This window comes from Stylophora pistillata, chromosome 2 (assembly GCF_964205215.1).
Source record: "Stylophora pistillata chromosome 2, jaStyPist1.2, whole genome shotgun sequence".
NCBI lineage: Eukaryota > Metazoa > Cnidaria > Anthozoa > Scleractinia > Pocilloporidae > Stylophora > Stylophora pistillata.
In genome coordinates, this window is record NC_142520.1 from 28,371,123 (window position 1) to 28,395,411 (window position 24,289).

General features: G+C 40.1%; 1 protein-coding gene across 21 annotated transcripts in view; it reads left to right on the forward strand.

Moving 5' to 3' along the window:
* The window catches only part of LOC148738178 (uncharacterized), a 47,012-nt gene that overhangs the window by 16,930 nt on the left and 5,793 nt on the right, over nucleotides 1-24,289 (forward strand). For 4 of the 21 annotated variants that reach the window (XM_088750166.1, XM_088750169.1, XM_088750168.1 and 1 more), the window contains 9 exons: nucleotides 562-630; nucleotides 959-1,009; nucleotides 1,227-1,292; nucleotides 2,135-2,203; nucleotides 2,516-2,677; nucleotides 4,095-4,172; nucleotides 6,745-6,812; nucleotides 18,850-18,978; nucleotides 19,547-24,282. In XM_088750166.1, the coding sequence (XP_088606292.1) occupies nucleotides 961-1,009; nucleotides 1,227-1,292; nucleotides 2,135-2,203; nucleotides 2,516-2,677; nucleotides 4,095-4,172; nucleotides 6,745-6,812; nucleotides 18,850-18,978; nucleotides 19,547-23,044 (4,119 nt within the window). In that variant the 5' untranslated portion in view covers nucleotides 562-630; nucleotides 959-960 and the 3' untranslated portion in view covers nucleotides 23,045-24,282. Of the gene's footprint in view, nucleotides 1-561; nucleotides 631-858; nucleotides 1,010-1,226; nucleotides 1,293-2,134; nucleotides 2,204-2,493; nucleotides 2,678-4,094; nucleotides 4,173-6,744; nucleotides 6,813-18,849; nucleotides 18,979-19,546; nucleotides 24,283-24,289 lie in introns of those variants that run through there. The other 17 variants (XM_088750164.1, XM_088750163.1, XM_088750162.1 and 14 more) reach the window with 14 other exon arrangements.

Consider the following 24,289-nt stretch of genomic DNA (forward strand, 5'->3'; position numbering starts at 1 on the left):
AACGTTCCCCACATTTAAAAATTACTGGTGCACGTGCGTTATCCAGGGGAACCATAAAATCAGTTACTTTATTGAGAATATATTAAAATCATATGTGTGCACTGCAGTTTTAAGTACTGTATATTTAAGCGATCCTCGCAGTAATGAACGCTACTTAGCAGCACCAAAAATAGGGCCTGAAAATGCAGGCCTGCACGGGATTTGAACCCATGACTTCAGTGATACCAATGCAGTACCCTACCAACTGAGCTAACAAGTCAACTGGAAGCTGGTCGTTATGTTGGTTCCTATGAAACTCGTGAAGTGATGAGTCAATAACTGAGAATATATGAAACTCATATATGTGCACTGCGGTTTTCAGAAATGTATATGAAAGCAATCCTCGCAGTTAGGAATGTTGGAATTTTTCACGAGCCGTACAGGCCTGATTCTTCTTTTCAGGAAAATGTTTTGGTATCTTAAACATGATTGAATCTTGGGCTGTTATAATCATATTTGTCAACCGTTGTGGCTGATTGGTGTTGCTGTTAAGCACTAAGAGAGTGTGTGCCTTTTCTATAGGTTGACAAGTCATGTAACTCTTCTAGCGCTAAGTCGCCAAGTGGGTTCTGTTTACGCCCAATAAGAGAGGTAAGTTGTGGCTCATACTCCATGTTACCAGGTTAGATAAATGACAATAGTCTTAATTCCCCAAATGCACTCCTTGAGTTTTCTTTCTCTGGGAATCTCATTTTCCATGAAAGCCTTGAAGTTTCTTTGAGAAACTATTGTGGCATCCTCAACTGTCTTATTTGTTAATTAAGGTATACTCTCTGAAACTAATCAGATATAAATATTAAAATTTGGATTTCTTTTTAGGATAGCCCCAGATTATTCTTGGTATCAGCGTAGTATATCCAACTGAGGAGGATGGAGCCAGTAGTTGATAATACAAAGTTAAAATTTGGTTCTTTTGCAGCAATGGCGGAAGGTGGTCATGTGAACATTAATGATGGGAAATCTACAGACGGTAAGAGAGGAAACAGATTACAATTGATTGTCTTTTTTTTTTTTTTAAAGTTTCCTAAAATTATCATTTCCAGATTGTAGCTTGAGATAAACAGTGTTGGACGGTTTCGCTAAAGCATGATGAAAAATGAAAGTAGAATCACTTGGGAAATACTCATTGAATTTCTTGTTTGTTGAACTGTAAAGGTTTTAACATGAACGTAATGCTTTGTTTCTAGCCACAGAGAAACGTAAGGTCAGATCTGGTGACTTGAAAATAAATTTAGCAGATGATTTTCAGGCAGGTACGGAAACTAGACTTATTTGTATGATTAATTGCCTTGTTACAGTGTCAAGTTCTCAAACCGAAAGCAAATTTATTTCCACGCCAAATTTGTAGTAGAGAGAGAATACTTTAGAAGTAGTAACCAACTGCTGATAACTTCTAAGGAGGTTTGTTTTTGCGAGTGTGCGGAAGATTGAATTCAATCCCTTTCAGCTTATAAAGAGTGCTGTTTATCCTCTTCTTGCCCTCGGGCGCATAAAGTCATGCACAAGGAACCACCAGTGCGACCGTTTTTCGCTCTTTTCCTCAGTGCCTCTCACCAAGTTATTGCCACCGTCTGCATCTCCTTTTCTATATTCCCTACCTAGTTCTCTTGTTTTTCCTTTCACTCCCGTCTTGATTGGATTCCAGTATATTCTGTTGAAAAGATCGATTTGAATATGGGATGTCTGCTTAATAAAATAGCTAGTCGGTTCCGTGGCACAGGACTAGAAATCATTATTATTCAGCGTACCTTTTAAAAAAATACTATTTCTCCGCAAACTACATTTTAGTTATAGCATCGATGAAAAAAGATGTGTGAAACACTTAAGATAGAGTTTGACCACTTTTCCACTGAACACCTGGATTTACGTTGGTTTAAATCCTCTTCCCAATGCTATTCAATGTTGGAAAAACGTTCCATCGTATTTGGTGTGCCATCGAATGAAAATGGCAAAGTTGGTTTTGAAACTGTTGGTTGAAACAAAGTTCACCTTAACCTTGTTCTAAAACGTTGCACCACAGAGCCTATACATATTTAGCTAAGATATTATGGCTAAAATGTATTATAACCTCGATATTTGACTGAATATTTCTCAGAAGCAATAGACGTTCAGGCTGAGTTACCGTCAGACAGTACATCACAATTTGATGATGCTAATTTAAAAGGTAAGAATGATAAACAGAATATATACAACATACTCAGTATGGTGCCCAAATAGCCAAATTAATTAGAATTCCACATCCTCATCACCCTCATTATCAAAGGGAGATGCTAAGGGACTTGGACAGACTAACGATCATTTAACAGGAAAGGCGTAGAACACTTTGTTTGTCAAAAACACAACTTTAACTTTTGAAAACTAGGTCAAACTACAACTCTCCAAACTACATTAATGAACTGTATATCTCGAAAAGATAGCTTTTGCATCCCTCTTGAACTATGATGTGTATTATAGATGTTTGCTGCTTTTCTGTTAGCGATAGCAGAGGTGTACTTGAAGGAAGGTGATAACGAGTACAGCAAAGGAGAGGCCGACAACGCGGTACACTTCTATACGGAGGGACTGCAAGGGAATTGCAAAGACATCAAAGTCAACGCTGTGCTCTATAGCAACAGGGCAGCAGCTCATTTGCTTTTGGGTAATAATTGATCATTCGTTCCTAATATACCAGACCTGCATTCACAAGGATTCAATACAATAGGTTACAGTTCCGGTTGTGTGCGTGAAGGAACGCGTTTGTTTCTTTGCGAGTCGAATTACGCAGCCTCAATAAAGGTAACATGATGGGAAACCTAACCAATTTAGGAAGTATTGCCAGAGGAAGTATAAGTCAGACAGGTCCAATGGATGTGATTGGGAGGTAAGTTTAGTAAAGTACTGACTTACACAAGTCCATTGCATGGCCCTGTCACCAGCTTCACGCTTACTGGCCGTACTGCCCCAATCAATAGGGAGTTTAAGCAAATCACTATGGCTGTCGCTGCTACGGCTATCGTGGTTGACGAGGCTTGGGGAGAGTACGTCGCCTTAGCCCGCCAAAATTCAACTTTAAGCAACGCGAACTACAAACCTAGTACGGCTGAGAAGTGTAAAACCAATAAATTAAGCGTCTTCGCGGTAGTTTATTGCACGTCTAAAAACTCAAAATGACTTCGTTGAAAGGGACGAGGGATTCCAACGTTTGGAAAAAAAAATTGTAAGCGATCCTGTGCACAGTGAATGAATGAATTAAAATATTTGAGCTTACGTGTTGTAAAATTGCCAGTTTGGAGCTTATAAACACCAAAGCAAAGTTTCTACACGGTCCCTCATAACCCTCGTCATTCCTTGGCCTCAGCTATTTGAATTTCAAGTAGTCTTTCAGGTTTGAAAAGGAAACGTTAGACTTTCTACCTACGCATTTCACTTTGAGTTCGCTGCGTTCTCCATGTGCACACTGCTTCGATCCTTCGACAAACCCGGCGGCAAAAATAAAGGCAGATTCACTCGGTAAGGGACAGCAAGCTTGATAAATATTCCCGATAAGCTATTTTTAAAGATGTTAAGTGTATTTCAATAGTTAAAATTGCTCAGGAGAATGTATAAAGCGAAGAAAGAAGCGAGATAAGTTCACGTACCACAGACTACGCCGAAACCTTCCCACTCACGTAGAAGGATTTCCCGCTACGGCTGGATGGGAACCACTAACATGCGCAATGACTCGTTTCTGGACAATTTTACTTCCGGTAGCCGTAGCAGCGCCAGCCGTAGTGATTTGCTTAAACTCCCTAATTAGTATACCGCTGGACTAACAGATAGTGTGTCGCATACCCGTTATAACCAATGGTAGGAGGTGAGCCTTTAACTATTGGATCAAAACAAACGGCCAACATGATATACGTAGGCAAACTGTTCGGAACTCGCATCACATCCTCTTGAAGATAAAGTCAGGTAATAAAAATTTATCGCCGACTTGGCAAGCTTGGTGTGTCCAATGAGCGATGTGGAAATGATTATGCCCGTTCCAAAGGATAGAGGATTGTACTTAACGTACTCACTCGAGAATATTTTCTTAGGTAATTATCAAGAAGCATTGGATGATGCAACAGTTTCCGTTCAGTTGGAACCAACTTTTATTAAAGCCATAGAAACCGGTAAGTTCTTTGCATTTCCTAAGGTATTCAGAAGTTTTTTTCGTTTTTATTATCAATTACTTATGACTGTGGGGTTGTACTACAAGCCAAGTGACCATGCAGGCAAAAAGTTAGTGCTAAGAGTCAACATTGTCTTATTAAACCGTTAAACAATCCAATTGTATTGGTTTCAATTTCAACTTTAATTGTGATGGACCCCTTTGAGTCTATAGGTAATCACATGATTACGAGTGAAATTTGGGATAAGTCTGCGCGAGTAAATTGTTCAAAGGCTAACAAAGCCCGTAGGGCGCGTGGAGTTTGTAGTCTTCAAAAAATTCACGAGTGCTGGTTTATCACAAACGGTTTATAAGGAAAGGTGATGCCAACAATCACTGTGCTGAACATCATCGACTTACGAGCCACACTATAAGCTGGGACTCTGCGCGGTGCTTAACCTACCGCACTAACCACTTTCAACGTCTGACTTTGGAAAGCTGGTTTACTAACTTAGCACAGACTCCCCTCAACAGGTATCAACTACTACTGACACCATACAAACAACTCATTCACGAAATTAGCATTACAAACGAACTGAACAGAACGACCTAGCTTTACCGACGGATGGAAACAGACCAATCACGACCGACTTAGGCAACTTGAGTCTTACAGCCAAGAACATCACGGCAAAACTGAGCAGTCACTGAACACGAACTGGACCAAGAACATTCTACTAAGAAGAAATTTTCACTTGACTCTGATGATAACTTCCGCACAGGTTGTTGAAACGTCAGTCACCACCACCGACAAGTCCTTCTCAGGACGATCGCACTATACTTTCACTGAAATTCCAACGTGACCCAATTTTTACCCAATATTTCCCGCTGTTATATAAAGTTTTTTCCTTTTCCGAGTATCGTATTAGTTCTACATTCGCACTCGATACACATTTGAGTTCTCTCCATTTGGGATTTCTGGCTTATAGTCACTTGCGATCTATGTTTTCAGTTCTTGCTGTGACACTACAAAAGACGATAGACATCTCAAATAATTTCCATCTCGCCGACGTGTGATTTAACTACGAAAAAAACAAAAGTTTTCTTTGCAGAAATATCTAAATAGGTGTGATCTGCACATTATAGAAACTATGAGGAAAAATTTCTCGTCTTGGAAGAGGGAGCATAACCATTTTATCGTTTGAAAATGGTGAAATGCGACATACGATACCCTGAGTTTAAGGCGTTTTTAGTGTCAAAATTCAAAACCTCGTGTCAGACTTGCTATTTTCTATTCAAACTTCTTGTTTGACAATTCAGATACGCTATTTGTTTACTAAAACATCCATTGTTTCAATTCAAAGCAATATTTCTTCGATTCAGTAATGCTGTTTTTGGGGTGACCCTATTCGATGAAATGAGGGAATGGGCATCTTCTGAACGTCTGATATCCTAAAATATGGATTGACGGAATATCCTATAAAAATGCAATGACAGAATATCCTAAAACGCGAAATGCCCTGTTATATAAAACAAAGTCTCGCTAAAATGGAATTGCAATGAAATAAGTAACAGGCAAAATCAAAAGAATTGTGGTTTAATAATTATTGGAGTCCAGAGGATAGAGAAACCGTGAGGTTTTTGAGCAAGTCCCTTGAAATTATAATTACCATTGTTATCATTGTTCTTCCTTTTTATATGATTATTTGTTACCATTTGATTATTAGATACAATGAAATATATGAAGTTCATATATTTTGAACTGCGGTATTAGATACGTATGATGCACGATCCTCGCAGTAGATAGCGCTATTTTAGCAATGGCGAAAATCAGACCTGAAAAAAATCAGGCCTGTACGGGATTCGAACCACTGACCTCTGCGATACTAGTGCAGCGCTCTACCAATTGAGCTAGGCCTGTACAGGCCTGATTTTTTTCAGGTCTGATTTTCGCTATTGCTTAAATAGCGCTATCTACTGCGAGGATCGTGCATCATACGTACCATTTGATTATTGTTTCAATGTAAATTAGTCACTACATTCTTAAATTGGCTTTCTCATTTGGAACAGGGTACTTGTGGGATGCAAAAGGTTTTCTGTTTTGCATGTGAACCACATTACCTTCTATCACTATTATCCAATCTCCATTTTCGTTTCTATTTCTATTTCTATAAAAATATGTTGTATCAGTAGCCACATGCAGTCTCAGACTGCCTAGTTTTCACTCAATATCAACGTTCTCTACTGTTTGGGATTGACGGACGGGTTGTCGGCCAATGAGCATGCTGAAAGTTTTAACCGTAAATATTAATCAAGAAATCCTTATAGTCAGGTGTGTTTTAACGTTCAAGTTGTAAGTACTGATAGTGTCATCGAAAGACTGGTCCGATTTTTGTTACATTTCTTTACCGGCGTGTATTTCCTACTCGGTCTGGAGTCTTAATTTTATTTTGACCACTTTCATAATTAGAAGGTAACGTAGTTGACTATAAAAGTACAACTTATGAGTGTTTTTGAGTATATGCAATGGGTAGAATAATAATCATTAATTATTAACTACAATTATAATTGTAAATATCTAATTTCCTCTTTTCAAGGGGCCAGTGCATGTGTCCAGCTTCACTTCTATCAAGAAGCCATCGACTGGTGCCAGAAAGGATTGACAGTATCCTTTGACGAATTAGTAATTAACAATTATTCCATGAACGCGCGTTGGATATAAGATAATAGACAGCCAACCAAGCGCGTAGCGCCGAGTTGGCTATAATCATCTCTTATCCAACAAGCGCGAGTGGAATAGTTGTTTTATTAAAAACATTAAATTAAATTATTAGATTTTATTAAATTTTTAGCTCCCTTTTAATTTTAAGCTGAGACCTACGCTTGCCATATTTGTAGATTATGGTATATTGGCTGATATACCATAATGGCTAAGCCATTAAAAAGTCTTGAATTGCATTATCCAATGATCTAGTTTTTAATAAAAGGTCATATTGCAGATGGAGATTTACTCAGTTACCTGAGTCAAAAAGTGTAAAGTAGACGGTTCGCATATGATGTTGAATGCGATGAGTATAAAGACGCAGGTTATACAGTAACTTGTAATTTAGACGGTATACATGTCCGACAACATATTCCGCTTGAGTGTCATTGTCAGAGAAAACCAAGCAATGCCAATAGATGGGGGTTGGCCGATTTTCCTGAAACTCGCAGCATTTAAAACCTATCTGATAAGATTGAGATTCGTGGTATTTAGACGAATGTCAGGATTTTCACTCCCGAGATTGACCACCTCTCCACTTCTGCCCCTGGGGCCCCTAAAGTCACTCGAAAAAGGTCAACTTGGGAGTGTTATAAATAAATCTTCCCAACACATCTGGTATGCAGTACTTTTCTTTTTTTAAGCTTATCTACCGCATTTTAACATGATGGGTGCTTTAAAACAAATTTTAAGTCAAATGACTGTTTTTCCCAAGCTTTGCAATCTTGGCAGGTAGCTTGTGCCTAGCCACTTAACGGATTTCTGGGATTTTGAAATCATTTTTTTTCAAAATTGCAGTTATTTCTTTTTTTTATTCTGTACCATTTCATAACAATCCGTACCTTTTTTATCAATAACAATAATTTACTGATAGGCACAAGAGACTCCTTTGACACAATTTCTGTTTAAAAATGTCCAAAATCGGAGCATGCAAGCACTTTTTTCCGGTAATGTAAAGTATCATATGATCAATATCTAATTCGTATAAATAAACCGAAATATCATCCAAAGTTGTATGACACAGACGTATCCCAATTCACGATTTAGGTCCTTTTTACTTAACTCCTTGCGCCATTTCTGTTGTTAAAGAAATGGAACAATCTTGTCTTCGTTACACAGAGTGTACTAAATCACGTAAAGATGCTGCACTGAAAAGCAGTTAGAAAGACGTTAGGCAATGTGCACTTTTAAAAATTAGTCTTTTTAGTAGTCATATCTTTCTCAAGTGACCCTATTACAAAATGAAATGGGAAAAATGTCCTAGAACAGTTATAAACTGTATATGGATACGTTGATCGCGGCTGTCAACACTTCACTACTTATAAGTACCATTTATACAAATTTAACATGCTTATTTTTGATATGAGCAAGACTTAGCGTAAGCATTAAGTGGCTCGGTGTAGGCCCGTTTTCTTGAATAGCTACCGGCTGTTTGCAGCTCTAACGCCGTGCAGGTCACCCTCAACTGTGCTACCTTCAGCGAACTGAGCTTTCCGGCGTGCAAAAGTGCGCAAACGTTTACTGCTCCGACCTGAATAGGGTGTTCAGAACTTTCCATATCCTTGTGCACTTCTTGGCCTATCGCCTGAATAGAGTCCTCTGATTGAAGGGCTTCAAGGTCTTCATCTGCAAACTCTTCCTCTTGGTTCTCATCAGGCAGCCTTTCGCGCTGTATCGCGGACGTTCGTGAAAAAAAAGTTGCTTATTTGTTGGGCGGTCCTCCATTCCTCCGGCTTAAATTGTAGCTTTCCACTACCATCCCTAACACAGTTTATCTCTCTGGCCACTTGAGCTGGATCGGCCTTTTGCCCCACAGCAGCACCTTGGCTGAATTTCTGTATAAGAAAGATCTTTACTTTCTCTTCCATTCTTGAAACCCTCTTAGTCGTTTTCAGAGCCCAGCCCTCGCTCCGACATTCCATGGTTTTTGAAAGTCCTGCTTCCTCAAAACCAATGCGTTGTGTTTCCCCTATCGCCACATGTACCTCTGTAACTCGGCTGGCCTACTTCTTTCTTGCTGTGTCCTAAATGGACTCACTATCAGTTGCACACACATGTTTTCCGGCGTCCATGTGGACCCCCGCCTCCTGCTGAGTCTTGAATGTCAGCACACAGATGCTCTCGTAGCAAAAAAAGATTTCGCCTCTTAGAGTTGGCGTATGGCTTACTGAACCAAGGTTGGTGCTACGTGGACTGAACTACTTCAGAACTTTCGAACCAGTTTCGCTCTGTGAAACAACTTCTAAGTAACTATAAGACAAAAATCTGCCAGGCCCATCGTTGAATGCTCGCTAAACGCGTATTCCTTTCTTCTTAAAATAAAAGTTATTTAGGGGATTGATGCCTTGTATTTTGTTAGCAGTACTTTCTTTGGTGGGGTCTACTTGAACAACAGCTGCCCTGACTCCTTTTACCCCTCCATTCGACTCGAGCGCCGTCTTCATGTCTTCTGCAGTGATGACCCATCGTCGTACATGTGCCTTCATTTGTGCTGTCTTTCGATCTCAAATGTCTTTTCCTGACGAAGGCTCTGAGGAATTATAACGCAGTACCTTTACTCTGGTTCATTGACTAATGAGTGGAAAACTGAGAAAAAGGAATCCGCTGTGGTAACAACCTGCCGAACGAATAATCAATGATGTGTCGAAAGTTAAATCCAGTTGATAGCAGTGTATAACTGGTGTTCTTCTATTTATTGTCATGTGTTTCTGTTTCTGTATTTTATCTCATACTGTCATTTCTGCTTTACTGATTTAATATCTAATTTCTGTTTCTTGTATATTTATTGAATCTTTTGTTGAGCCGAATTTTACTTTAGATGTCTTAGCGTCCACACACTACCCGCCGAGACTAGCTCTGCTATTTGTGGGTAGTGCGTTCTTATGCCAAGTGTCATGTCATGTCTGATTACAATAAAATACAATACAATATAATACAATACCTGCGTTATCAGATCTCAGATAGGCATTCTCAATTTGGGGTGACTCTTTCTTCACGGTTTTCAGATGTTCTATAATAGAGGATACAGCGAAGCTGTTCTGCGTGCAGTTATCAAATATATGAACAAAGCATTCAACTTGAAATGTCTGCACCTGCTTCGTGATCAGAGCGCTCACATGCCAACTGCAGCCTCGTTTTCCGAAGAACTCACCCATCCGCTCTCTGTAACGTTGTGGGAAGTATTTCATGGCCCAGTCCATCACGACTAAACAAAATTTCAAATCAAGCTGATGAAGAACATATTGTTTTTCCTCTTCTTGTTTTACAGTGCGAAGCAAATGCGTCTTCCAATCCCGGATAGACATCATGCATAGTTCGCATTCGTGGCTTAACTGCCATCTCTGCCCTTTTGAAATTTTAACACGGTTTATCTCAGATTCAATTTCCTTGAAAAGTTCCTCAAGGAACTCGCATTTCTCACAGTTGATGTCATGTTCGTGCTCATATCTACCCTGCCTGTTGGTGTGACTTGGGTCACTCAGTGCATATTTATTGCGATGATCAGCACAGGTTTCCTCTCGGCCAACGTGAGAATGGTGTTGTTTAGTATCTGCCTTTTCATTTGCTCTTCTTCAATTTCATCAGACAATATGCTGATTTCCGCCTCTGGAACGCTTTGTTGGGATGATTGGGACGATGTCGCACAACGCTCTTCCACATCATCTGATGTTAACAAAACGTACTAATCTTCTTCCTGATGTGGCTCTGCAAAGACATCTGCTTCAACAGCTGGCCCAACTACAGACTGAAATTTAAAAAAAAAAAAAAGGGATGTTTACTATAATTGAATTGTTTCTTTATTTTGTGACGAGGTTCCTGTGGATGTAAGGATACAGAAAACCCGTTCTAAATAAACTGAATCTTCCAAAATGTATATTTCTGTTATCCAAACTGACTCCTCAGTCCTTTAATAGTTCGGCTGATAACAGAAAAGTATGCAAGATGAAGGAGTGAAAGCTGTCTCGGTTCTACCGATCCCAGCATGCATTTTATGCTTTATTATCTTTCAGCTATATATCGTGGGCAGGTAAAATAACCTTTTGAGTGTCGCTTGACCTGTTGGCAGTTTCTTCATCGCGCAGTCGGTAATGCTTTCTTCGACATTAGCTAAAACAAAAAATGTAACAAAACATAAGATTTCGGCAGAATTTATTTAATCCAGTTGACGTACATAGTACGTGTACATAAAGGGAGCTTAGTTGACAATAAAAGAAATATATTTTGTATTCTCAGTTTTTCCACTCTAGGTATAATTTGTTCACTCCTCTACTGGTTACAGGGTTTTCAGTCCGATTTTTACTGTACTTAAGGAGACTTTTACATCTGTTTCCTTGTAGCTACAGAAATGGTGCATTAATTTAGCATGTCACAGTAACCAAAATTTAGCTACCGTATATATCTAAAGGTGACCCAGTTTTACCTTTAAAGTTCTTCTTATTACTGATTTGAAATAAACGTAAAGTTTGATTGAAGTTTAACTCTGTGTATCTTAATCCTCAAGATCACAGAATGCATCGGAAGTAAAACAAATTGAAGAAAGGAAAAAAAAAAAAAGAATCACTGATAGCAAAAACGAAAAGAAGGCCGGACTTTCTTTGTAGTATGAGTATTATCCAGGGCCACAAGTAGATAATTGCAGTACTTTTTTCCTTAATCTCAACACGCATGATCGTTGTATACTGCGCCAGCGCTAGTTCCTGACCCTCCTCCCTAGGGCACTTTTCCATTTTATTGAGGTTCGTGTAGGATTACACTTGGAAAAGCACCTTGGCCAAATGTGAACAGAATGCATTGACTTGGGCCTCGTCAGGAAAAAATTTATGAAAGAAACGTGTGATTATGACTGTGAATCAAGCAATTTTGCCATGTGGAAATAGTCACCAAACTGAAATAGCACACTAATTACTTTTTGCAGTGAAATATACCCATACCTGGTATGGTTTTTGCTTGTGATAAAATCTTACTGAAACGATTTGAGAATATTTTTCGTGGCCAACATCGTTCTATGAAGAGTAAAAATACAGTCTTCCCACAATAAAGATTAATAGATGGATGTCTTTTTGTATCTTTAGTCAACACGTAGTTTGTGGAAAAAGATTGCAATGTTCCACAACAAATTCGTCACGGTTTATACTGAGTGTTTATATCATTAACGTCACGATAAAAACACGGCGCAATTATAGAAATGTTTACGGAAAAAACAAAACTTCCTGTATAAAGGCAAATCTACGCAAGTTCAAATCGCCCTTGACACAAAAGCTCGCCAACCTCACTGGTATGTTTCGCCTTTGTAATATTATATCTAGTACAGCTTTTGGGTCGACTATATGTTGGACGTTCTTAAACTCGTAACAGTGTGATGTTAAATGCAAATTAAGCCGTAAATACTAAAAGAATCTTTGGCATGATGTTTAAGTAAATTTTACTTACCAGATCCTATAGACCACTTTCATAAATGGCTGCCGGATTAATATTCTTTTGTTTAAATTTAAATTAGCCCTTCTGGCCTCGTTCTCCAGTACAAAATTCAAAAGAATACATTATCTCAAGCGAGGCCAGAAGGGCTAATTTGAATTGAAACAAAAGAATATTAATCCGGCAGCCGTTTATGAAAGTGGTCTATTGGTACTACAATATTATGTGAAACAAATATTTCCTTTGATACCGTGAAATTGACATGACCTGGGTCCTTTACTTGTTTATGTTGACCTTCTTGCAATGGTTAGAAACTTCAATCTAGTCCAAAAAACGAAAAACGAGTTTTTTGGCCTCTGAAGGTGGGAAGTAACCTTAAGTCAAATCATAACAATGTAAAATACACAGTTTACGTTCATGACCAGGCAATAATCCGTAGCTCTTATCCCGAAAGCATTTTCGCAGGAAATATTCATGTAATTTCTGTCAGGTAAGCTGTGTTCATGCGTATATTTTTTATACATTATGAGCTTCAAATTAATTGTAAGTACAGTATTGAAGTTTCCTTGTTCTTAGACTGAATTATATGAAAACAAAATGATTAAAAATGCAGTTTCATTCAAAAGTAGAATATTTTACAGGTGATCAATTTTGGCAGAAAAATAGCTCTAAGGGCAACCTTGAACCTTTTTAAGAAATAATTGTGTCAAAGGAGTTTCTTGTGCCTATCAATAAATCCTGGGTAGTGATTGGGAAAGGTATGGACCGTTGTAAAATGGTATTGAATAGGAAATAAAAAACCGCACTTTAAAAAAAAGTTGTTTTAAAGCACCCATAATGTTAAGAATGAGGTATATAAGCCTCTTAAAAGCTGATTTACCGTAAGTTTGTCGGGAATATACATTTTCAGTACCGCAAAGTTAGCCTTTTGTCGAGTGATTGAAAGGGCCCTCAGCGCCAAAAAGTAGAGGGGTGGTCAATCTCGGGAGTGAAAAGCCTGACTTTCGTCTAAATACCACAAATCTTAATCTTACATCTTACAACATCAACCTTATTTTTTAATTTTTAAAAAAAATTTTAAATATAGACTAGTGAGCGTTTCGTCTAACTGTCGTAGACTTCTTCAGGGAGTTTTACAAGTATAAACGCCTGTATTTATAAGCCAAAGTTATAGGGGCCGATGACTGTAAAGGCTTAACCGGACTTACGAACAGGAACAGGCGAAGTTGTGAAAAATTTAACACGTGTAAAGCCTGGTTTACATATAATCGCAGACGATCGCAGGTGATCGCGCAATCGCTGAAACCACTCAACCGAAGATCGCGAATCGCTTGTTCAGGATCGCAACCTGTCGCAGCGATCGATCATCGACGCCAAGGACGCTGAACTTTTAATAGATGTTAACATTCTGCTTCTGTTGTCTCTACTTCAACGGAGATTCGCTGCTAGGTCGAAGAAGAAATGTTGCTTCTGGGTGCGGAAAGTCTTAAAGCGATTGAACAAACAATCGTATTTTCTAATTTCTTCCATAGACTGTTCCGTGTCAATTTGACCTTCCATCTTGTCAAAACACCGTGTGATACACGAGTAAAGCTTGATAAACAATCGGTTGTCATGGCATCATGCCGCTTGCAGTGCTGTATGCTGGAAAACATAGCATTATGGGACACATTTCAATCGCATGATCAGAGAACTTTGGTCACATTGATCGCACTCGATCGGAGACGATCGCAATCGATCGCACGAATAGAACATGGTTCAATTCCTGCGATCACGATCGCAGAGCTGTTCACAGATAATCGCAGACGATCGCTGGCGATCGAGTGGGATCGTCTGCGATCATATGTGAACCAGGCTTAAGGCAAAGTGAGAAAAATATTTTGGGGGCCACAGTTGTAGCTAAAACCGTGACCCCCAAAAAACTTACTTACATAGATTAGCTATTGTCACAATTTTCTTGTAACACACAGTACAATATAAGTCTGGCAGAATATTACTGATAACCTTCTTAATACGGGCATGGCTGCAGTTGAACGTAGTCTTGAAGACAGGAGTCCTGCGTGGCCGAGATCTATGTTTAGGTGGCCGGGAGATCCATTTCTCCCTGTCATGGTAACGCATACCGTGAAACAGCGGCAGTGAAAACTTAAATGGATAGCCTCTAAGTCGTAGTCGCTTCCAAAACTGATCCCTAGTCTCGAAGAAAGACTTAAAGGAAGAACTGTTTCTAGCATATCTCATAAGCTCCCCTTTTATAAAAGCTTTCTTGTTGCTAGAGGGGTGAAACGACTCGATTGGTATGTAGAGACATTTGTTAAGAGCCTTCTGATACGTAGAAAATTGCAGCACGCTTGGGAAATTATCCTTAAACAGACAAATATCTAGAAAAAAAAGACTACTGTCGCTAATACAATGAGTAAGCTTGATTCGATCATTTTTGGTATTAAGAGCACCAAGAAATTTCAGGAGGGTATCCCTGGGTCCACACCAAATGGCAAAAATGTCATCAATGAAACGCCTGTAGAGCACGAGAAATTGAGAGTACTGTTCCACAATATCTTTTTCGTGGAAATACATAAAGCGTTTGCGACTGTGACAGCAAAAGGAGTGCCCATAGCAATACCAAACATTTGGTGAAAAATATCCGGACTGAATTCAGATGATAAATAGTTATTGTCGAATACAATTCTGGCAAGCTCAGTCAGTAGTGGAGTTTCGGAAGCCCTTGCTTCCCCAAGGAGCAAGTCGAGAGCCACAAAGGCTTTTTTAGTGTCTACGTTGGGATGTAACGATGCAAAATTCGCGGTGAGAAGAAGAAGACAGCTTGATTTAGGCAAGACTGTGCTCTCAAGTAATTGAATAAGCTCACAAGAATCTCTAAGGACCGTAGGCAAATGTATAACGGGCTTAATAAGCTCGTCAACAAAAATACTAATTGGCCTAGTGATATATGAATGGGAAGCAGCAATTGGTCTCCCCATCATGGGGTCTTTATCAACTTTAGGGATGATGTAGAACTTAGCCGGGTTTATAAAATTATCGAAACTACGCAAAAGCGAGCAACATTAGCGGATATAAATCTGCTGTAAATAGACATGAGCCTTTCGCGAGAATTATTACATAAGTACGATTAGCATACCAATCCTGTTGCGTGACTTTGCGGTATGACAGCTCGTCATGCAAATGTCTGAGTATCTCCGCTTCAACGCAGTCTGTTGACAGAAGAGCTGGTCCAGGGTTTTTATCCGTGGGCAGAATTTTAATGCCAGGATTGGATTTCAACTCGTGGAGGTCTTCTCGCTCTTGCCTCGAGAGATTGTTTCTCCAGTGCGGCTTTTCAGCCGTGATGCTCTTTTGTAACTCTTTGCGAAGCGCTTAGAGTTTGTCTTTAAGATGTGGGTTTTCTCTCAATGGAATCCAGCCAGTTGGAACGTACAATCTGGGATTGAAATCACTGCTTTGAGGTTGTTTGGAAAACTTATCTTGGAGGCAAACTCTTCGGCAAAAGTCTTGAATTTGCTGGTCGAACTGAGGAACAGTTGGAGGTCGCAGGGAAGGTCTAAACTTCAGGCCTAGGCCCAGAACTTTGGAGTGCCGCTTAGTCAGCTCAACAAAGGTAAAGTTGTGGATTTCCGAGTTTCGTGGAAGCAGGTCAAATAGTGGTCGATTTGCCATCTTAAATAACCATCTTTGGAGTGTAGAACGTCTGTCTATTTTACGTGGCTTGAACCTTTGCCTCGGGCGTTTTTTGACGGCGTTCGAGAATTGTTCGAACTTGATCTTGACCTCTGGCGTTGGTTGGCCTTTCGGTGTTCTGGTCGGCTCATCCGCGGGCACTGATTTTTTACCATTGCGCTTGGCACCGGTTTTAGTATTTTGCTTTCCATGAGGACTGGAGTGGACGATAGATACTTTGCGCTGTCGACTTGTGTCGACTCGGTTTGTTGTGCCAGAGGAAGACGGAGTTCGTTTCGAACGATCTCTCGGATCGAAGTTTCCGAAGGCACGAAACCCTCGCTAATGTTCATGTGAACAAGACTTTTATGTTTTTCCTTGCGGTCAATCCCCGCTTGAAGAGCTTTACAAGCTCTAGAGACTGCACTGTCTTTAGAAAGCTCTTCTGCGAAGGCTGAAGCGGCGACACAGAGGCTGCTAACCTGATCTTCCGAAATATCGGTTTTCCGGAGCTCAACCTTCCATCGCGCAATCGTCCCTTCGGTATTTGCAGTAGTGGAACGAACGGCCTCCTGATGGACTTTCACCTCAGCGCAGAGATGATCTTTAGCAGCTTCCAACAGCTTCAATTCTGCCTCGCGAACAATGTCGTCAAATATGGCTTGAAGCTCGTCAACATTATGTCCTTTGGCTTCTTGGATTTTCTTGATCCTAAGACCAGATGGAGTAGTGCCTTGGCCCGCGTGAGTCTTTAGCAATTTGATTCTAGCTTGGAGAGAGGAGTAGGCTTTCTTGGCATCTGCTCGCATTCAAACTGTCCTTTGGAGGATGGTTTCGATAGTGGGGTTGAGTCTGGAGTAACTGCTTACTGGACGTGGTAGCTCTGGATCTAACAAGGCTGAAGATCGGCGGCGTTTTGGTCGGGAGCGACTGTCACCAGTTTTCTTCGCCATGTGGCTTCTTCTAGTATTGACTTGAACAATTTTTTAAACATAGACTAGTGAGCAGCACTTCTGCGAACAGTAGTTGTAAAACTTCTTTTATTTTCCGACGCGTTTCGTCTAACTGTCGTAGACTTCTCCAGAACTAAAACCGTGGCCCCCGAACTATTTTTCTCACCTTGCCTTACACGTGTTAACTTTTTCACAGATTTTCCCAACTTCCCCCGTTCCTGTTCGTAAATCCGGCCAAGCCTTTACGGTCATCGGCCCCTGTAACTTTGGCTTATAAATACAGGCGTTTAGTTATACCTGTAAAACTCCCTGAAGAAGTCTACGACAGTTAGACTAAACGCGTTTGAAAATAAAAGAAGTTTTACAACTATTGTTCGCAGAAGTACTGCTCACTAGTCTATATTTAAAAAAAATTAATTAAAAACATGTACATCTCATTTACCAAGCTTTGATAAAACCTCACTTTGATTACTGTGACATTGTTTGGGGTAGCTGAGGGAAAACGCTACAAGAAAAACTGCGGAATAGAGCAGCCCGTATGTTGATATTCTCTAACTATAATGCTGATGCAACTGAGCTACTCGAGCTTTTAGGGTGGAAAAATCTTGCACGCCAGCAGGAAAGTCATAAAGCCATCGTGATGTATAGATGTCTGCACGGGCTAGCTCCAGAGTATCTGTATTCAAAGTTTACGTGGCGTGACTCTGCTTATGACCTCAGGGACTCTGAAAGTAAGCTCAATGTTCCCTTGCCGTTTACTAATTATTACAGAAAAAGCTCTGGCTACAATGGTGCCACATTATGGAACAGTCTACCTTGCAAGATAAGGAACACAGAGTCTCCAGGGGTATTTAAGGTTACTGTGCACCTTTAGGGGTATCCCGCGTGCAAGCGATGTAGCGCGTCTGGTTTAAACTATAGATATCCAAACCCCATATCAAATTAAAGCTTATAGGACTGGCTATCAGACTATACCAAAATTTTTTTAAAAAATTAATTGTCGAATTTTTTCACGACTCATAAATGCGAGCGCCCGAATCACCTTTTAAGAGCTACAAGTCAAAGGGAATTTGTTCAATTGCTCTCAAATTTTGACAGTCGCTAGTTTTACATATAAACAACAAAAACGATTGTTCGAATATTTTATTTCTAAATACAATTTTTTCAAGAGCGATTTTTGTACGATCACTCCACATTTTTTTAATCCTATTTCAAAAATGTTCTGTAACTTTTCACTGAAATTGAATATGGCAAATCGCAAACACCTTTTTTAGTGCTTTGGCCCCGGAAACGGTGGAACACATTACATAAGCAAAAACAAAATTCGCTTTGACATGTAACGTTCAAAAGGTGACTCGGGCACTCGCATTTAGAGGTTGTGAAAAATTCGACCATTAATTTTTATCAAAACTTTTTGTATAGTCTGCAGCTGATAGCCAGTCCTATAAGCTTTATTTTGATACTGGAGTTTAGATATCTACAGTTTAAAGCGGACGCGCTACATCGCTTGCACGCGAGACACCCCTAAAGGTGCACGGTAACCTTAAACGTAAGATCAACGACATTCTTCAAGTCTAACGCACAGCATTCACGGAAAACAGCTTTTAGTGTTATAGTATGCAGTTTGAATTTTAAATATCTTGAAGGATATAGTGGTGCTGAAAGCGCCGCTGTTACCGCTGCTGCTGCTTCTACTACTACTGCCATTACCACTACTAGTGATAGAAGTAGTACAAGTTGAAATAGTTCTGGTTTTATTACTTTTAGCTCTCGTGGTTTCTTTTAATTCCATCAGGATGAATGGTAGAATGAGCCTGGCTAAGTTTGTTTTCATTGTGCAAAAGAAAATGAACCGAAACCCCTTTTATGAGACAATTCTTTGACTCGAACTTGTAAAGATTGAGAACAACGAGATGTTACTTGATTTGTGGACTCAATGTGTAAGTGAGCAAACTGATGGAACAGAGGAATCAGGAACGAAACAAGAAGTAAAGATTAGCCATGAAAAATACAGCGCAAAAAGCGAGGTTAGTGGACAGTTACGACATTAAAATTTCATTGAAAACAAGAAGTAACATGGAAAAAGATGTTTCATTGATAGGATTCCATGCAAGAGGACCAGTTCGATGTTTCCATAGACATAAGAAAGCAGTTCTTACGTCTATGATGTCTATGATGTCTGGAGTGTGTTTATAATCTATAACATTTTGGCAACTGTATTTTACAGAAGTCGTTAGCCGTGCGCTGTTCTCTTATTAGTTTTTACTCTGAGCTATTGACTATTTAAAATGATTGAATTAAATTATGGAATTTTCTTAGACCCCAAAGTTAAGTTTACGCTTAGCTTCAAAGATATTATCGTTCATAAACCTCGAGGGACGATGACTGTGCAAAAGCAGTTTTCGTCTTGAAAATACTCAAAGAGAAATTTTCTTCACCTACCAGCTGAGGTTGGTATAATAAATCGAGTTCAACCATATAGGCGCAAAGTCTGGCTCCTATGGGTGGCCATTAGAAAAAGGTAATTGAGGATACGTAGGCCAAGAGGTACAAAGGTAACTGAATGAGTTAAGCATTTCCAACTTCAAACCATAGGAGAAACAAAGCAACGAAGACCTACCTCAAACAGCTGTCCAAAGGGTCCTCCTCTATGCTATTGCAGTGGGGGACGAAGCTTTAAAAGGAAAGTGTTACTCCGATCTCGGAGTTATTTATACTTGGCTAGGAGATTTCAAAACAGCCATCCAGTATCATGAACATCATCTAAAAATTGCCAAAGAAGTGGGAGACAAGGCTGGAGAGGGATACGGTTACGGTAATCTCGGCAATGCATATCGAAGACTAGGAGATTTCAAAAGAGCCATCCAGTATCATGAACGTCATCTAAAAATTGCCAAAGAAGTGGGAGACAAGGCTGGAGAGGGAATGAGTTACTGTAATCTCGGCAATGCTTATCACAGCCTAGGAGATTTCGAAAGAGCCATCCAGTATCATGAACGTCATCTAAAAATTGCCAAAGAAGTGGGAGACAAGGCTGGAGAGGGAAAGAGTTACGGTAATCTCGGCAATGCTTATCAAAGACTAGGAGATTTCAAGAGAGCCATCCAGTATCATGAACGTGATCTAAAAATTGCCAAAGAAGTGGGAGACAAGGCTAGAGAGGGAAAGAGTTACTGTAATCTCGGCAATGCTTATAACAGGCTAGGAGATTTCGAAAGAGCCATCCAGTATCATGAACGTCATCTAGAAATTGCCAAAAAAGTGGGAGACAAGGCTGCAGAGGGAATGAGTTACTGTGATCTCGGCAATGCTTATCAAAGCCTAGGAGATTTCGAAAGAGCCATGCAGTATCATGAACGTCATCTAAAAATTGCCAAAGAAGTGGGAGACAAGGTTGGAGAGGGAAAGAGTTACGGTAATCTCGGCAACGCTTATCAAAGGCTAGGAGATTTCAAAAGAGCCATCCAGTATCATGAACGTGATCTAGAAATTGCCAAAGAAGTGGGAGACAAGGCTCTAGAGGGAGGGAGTTACTGTAATCTCGGCAATGCTTATTTCAGCCTAGGAGATTTCGAAGGAGCCATCCAGTATCATGAACGTCATCTAAAAATTGCCAAGGAAGTGGGAGACAAGGTTGGAGAGGAAAAGAGTTACGGTAATCTCGGCAACGCTTATCAACGCTTAGGGGATTTCGAAAGAGCCATCCAGTATCATGAACGTCATCTAAAAATTACCAAAGAAGTGGGAGACAAGGCTGGAGAGGGATGGAGTTACGGTAATCTCGGCAATGCTTATCAAAGCCTAGGAGATTTCGAAAGAGCCATCCAGTATCATGAAGGTCAGTTAAAAATTGCCAAAGAAGTGGGAGACAAGACTGAAGAGGGAAACAGTTACGGTAATCTCGGCAATGCTTATGGCAGCCTAGGAGATATCGAACAAGCCATCCAGTATTATGAACGTCATCTAAAAATTTCCAAAGAAGTGGGAGACAAGGTTGGAGAGGGATACAGTTACGGTAATCTCGGCAATGCTTATTACAGCCTGGGAGATTTCGAAAGAGCCATCCAGTATCATGAACGTATTCTAAAAATTGCAAAAGAAGTGGGAGACAAGGCTGGAGAGGGAAAGAGTTACGGTAATCTCGGCAATGCTTATCAAAGCCTAGGAGATTTCGAAAAAGCCATCGAGTATCATAAATGTCATCAAAAAATTGCCAAAGAAGTGGGAGACAAGGCTGGAGAGGGAAAGAGTTACGGTAATCTCGGCAATGATTATCAAAAACTAGGAGATCTCGAAAAAGCCATCCAGTATCATGAAAGTCATCTAAAAATTGCCAAAGAAGTGGGAGACAAGGTTGCAGAGGGATGGAGTTACGGTAATCTCGGCAATGCTTATAGAGGACTAGGAGATTTCGAAAGAGCCATCCAGTATCATGAACGTGGTCTAAAAATTGCCAAAGAAGTGGGAGACAAGGCTGGAGAGGGATCGAGGTACGGTAATCTCGGCATTGCTTATGGCAGCCTAGGAGATTTCGAAAGAGCCATCGAGTATCATGAACGTCATCTAAAAATTGCCAAAGAAGTGGGAAACAAGGCTGGAGAGGGATACAGCTACCACCATCTTGGCAATAATTATTGGAGGTTGGGCGACCTAGAAAGAGCTGCCAACCTGATTCATTCTAGTGTGGTAAGCTTTGATGCTATCCGAGCTAGTTTACGTTGGAAAGATGATTGGAAGATTACCTACCGCAACATGGAAAGGAACGCATATAATTCTTTGTGGCGTGTTCATTTAAAACAAAATCAAGTTTTGGATGCACTTCTATTTGCTGAACAAGGACGTGCACAGGCGCTCAATGACCTTATTTGCTTTAATTATGGGGCGGGAGAGACACAACTTCGGCCTCGCACACCACCGACTTATGATTTCGATGTTCTTGCTGGCGGTGCTCCATCAAATACAGTTTTTATGGCGGTAGATGATACGGAACGCAAGATATACTATTGGTCTGTTAACAGCGTTCAAGATATGCAATTGAGAAGTATTGAGATAAGTAATTATGGCCTCTTCAAAGACGCCAATACTTTTATTGAAAGCTTAGTAAACACGTTGTCAAGAGAGTATAAAAGAGGTGTTATTAAATGCGAAAATCGTTCTCTCGATGAGCCCTGCAATGAGGAATCGATGAAGAAAAGGTCAGGTCATGCTGATATCTTTCCTGAATGCTCACCGAACACAGCTTTACGGAGGTTGTATGACGTTATCATTGAGCCGATTGCTGATCTCATCAATGGCAATCAACTTATCTTTGTTCCTGAGAGCTCGTTGTGGTTAGTCCCTTTTGCAGCATTAATGAATTCTGAGTCAAACTATCTCTGTGACTCTTTTCGAGTTCGAACGATTCCATCTCTGACTACTCTGAGGTTGATTAACGATTACCCAGACGACTTCCACAGTAACAAGGGTGCTTTACTCGTGGGTGATCCATGTCTGGAGGAGGTTCTTCTCAAGGGGAAGAAGCTCGATCAACTGCCATGTGCAAGAAAAGAAGTAGCGATGATCGGGAGAATCCTTGGCGCTGATCCTCTTATTGGCGAAGAAGCAAAAAAAGATGAGGTATTGAGACGACTTCCCTCTGTTGCGTTGGTGCACTTTGCAGCACATGGCTCAATGAAAACAGGCGAAATTGCTTTGGCGCCACGAAGTGCCTGCTCATCACAGCCCTTTCAAGAGGAGGATTTTATTCTAACAATGAAGAATGTGCTGGATACTCGCATACGAGCAAGGCTGGTTGTGCTGAGTTGTTGTCACAGTGCTCGTGGAGAGATTAAGGCCGAGGGAGTGGTTGGAATTGCAAGAGCGTTTTTAGGTGCAGGTGCTCGCTCTGTTCTTGTGTCGTTGTGGGCGATTGACGACGAGGCTACTCTTGAGTTTATGAAATATTTCTATGAAGAACTGGTCACTGAGAAGCTGGCCAGTGAAGCTCTTAACCAAGCTATGAAGAGCATGAAAGAGTCTGGAAAGTTCAGCGAGGTGCAGTACTGGGCACCCTTCGTACTCATTGGGGACGACATCAGACTTGAATTAAATTAAAGATAACAGTCTTGGATATTGTCGAATGTAAGTAGGTCAATATTAATTAATGATGTATTTTAAAGTAAGCCCAGAGCATGTTTGTATGAAGGTAGGTGTAGACTTCAACCAAGAGATGATTTTTAAAAAAAGAAAATTTATTCCACGTTCACTTTCACGTGGAAAGTCACCCACGTTTGAATCTTTTAGTAAGTTATCTTGCCACGGTATATGTTTATGCCAGTCAGTTTTAGTGAGAGAGCAGGTAACTGGAATGGCTCTTATGTCTTCAAAGATGATATGTTTTTAGTTACGGAATCACAACGTATAATTTGAAATGAGCCGCGAAATGATATCCAAGTTTAATGGAAGACTTTAACCAGAACGTCTCCAAGGTTGTTCAATCATAACGTAATGACACGAGATGAATTTCAGTCTGTGTTCAATGTAAATCAAAGTGAGTCAACGGAAAATTGGCTTGTTCGGCGCCGACTCCAAGGATCTCTGATACTTCTACAAACATTGGTGTGCAACACAAGTTTAATGCTTTAGGAATGCATTTAAACCTATGTCAAAATTAATGCTTTGAATTTACGTTTCTGATACTTTTACCTGTTTGCAGAAAAGACGAGATCCTTGTTGACGACTTTTTGACAACGATTTGTATCCAACCTCTCCGGCGACGAGAACTTCTTGAGTATCTTAGACAGTATAGCTTGGCTGTTAGTGAAAAAAACAGTTGTTTTGTTAGGCCTTTAGGGCGAAATTGCTCATTTTTAAACTTTGGTATCAAAAACTTTTCTTAATGTATTGTACGAAATGTACCACGGTGTGTTGCAGAATAGACTTCCGATTGAATTTTTCTCGGGGCTATGGGTATTTGTAGAGCGAAGCAGCTTTTTCCGCTATTAGGTCGTGTTGGTGGTTTTTTTCAGTTTGAGTCTTACAGTTGTTTCATTTTCACTGAAAAGTGTAATTCATTTTGTGGTTGTAATTTTCCTTCTTGCTTATTTACAGCACCGAAGTAGTTCCTAGGCAAACTGAACTTTGCAGTATGTTACCAATATATTTTTCAGTGTTTATAGTAGATTCTTAGGTCTTTATTTTTTTTTTGGTTTGAGTTGGATTTTTCCTTCACGAAGTCCTCCGTTTAGGGCCAGTTTTTGCAGCGAGTTAGGTACAACGATTGAGTTGGCAAGTTGTTGTAATCTCTTTGAGTTACTTTGTTATCGTGTGGAAATACAAACTCACTTACAGAAGGTTTTT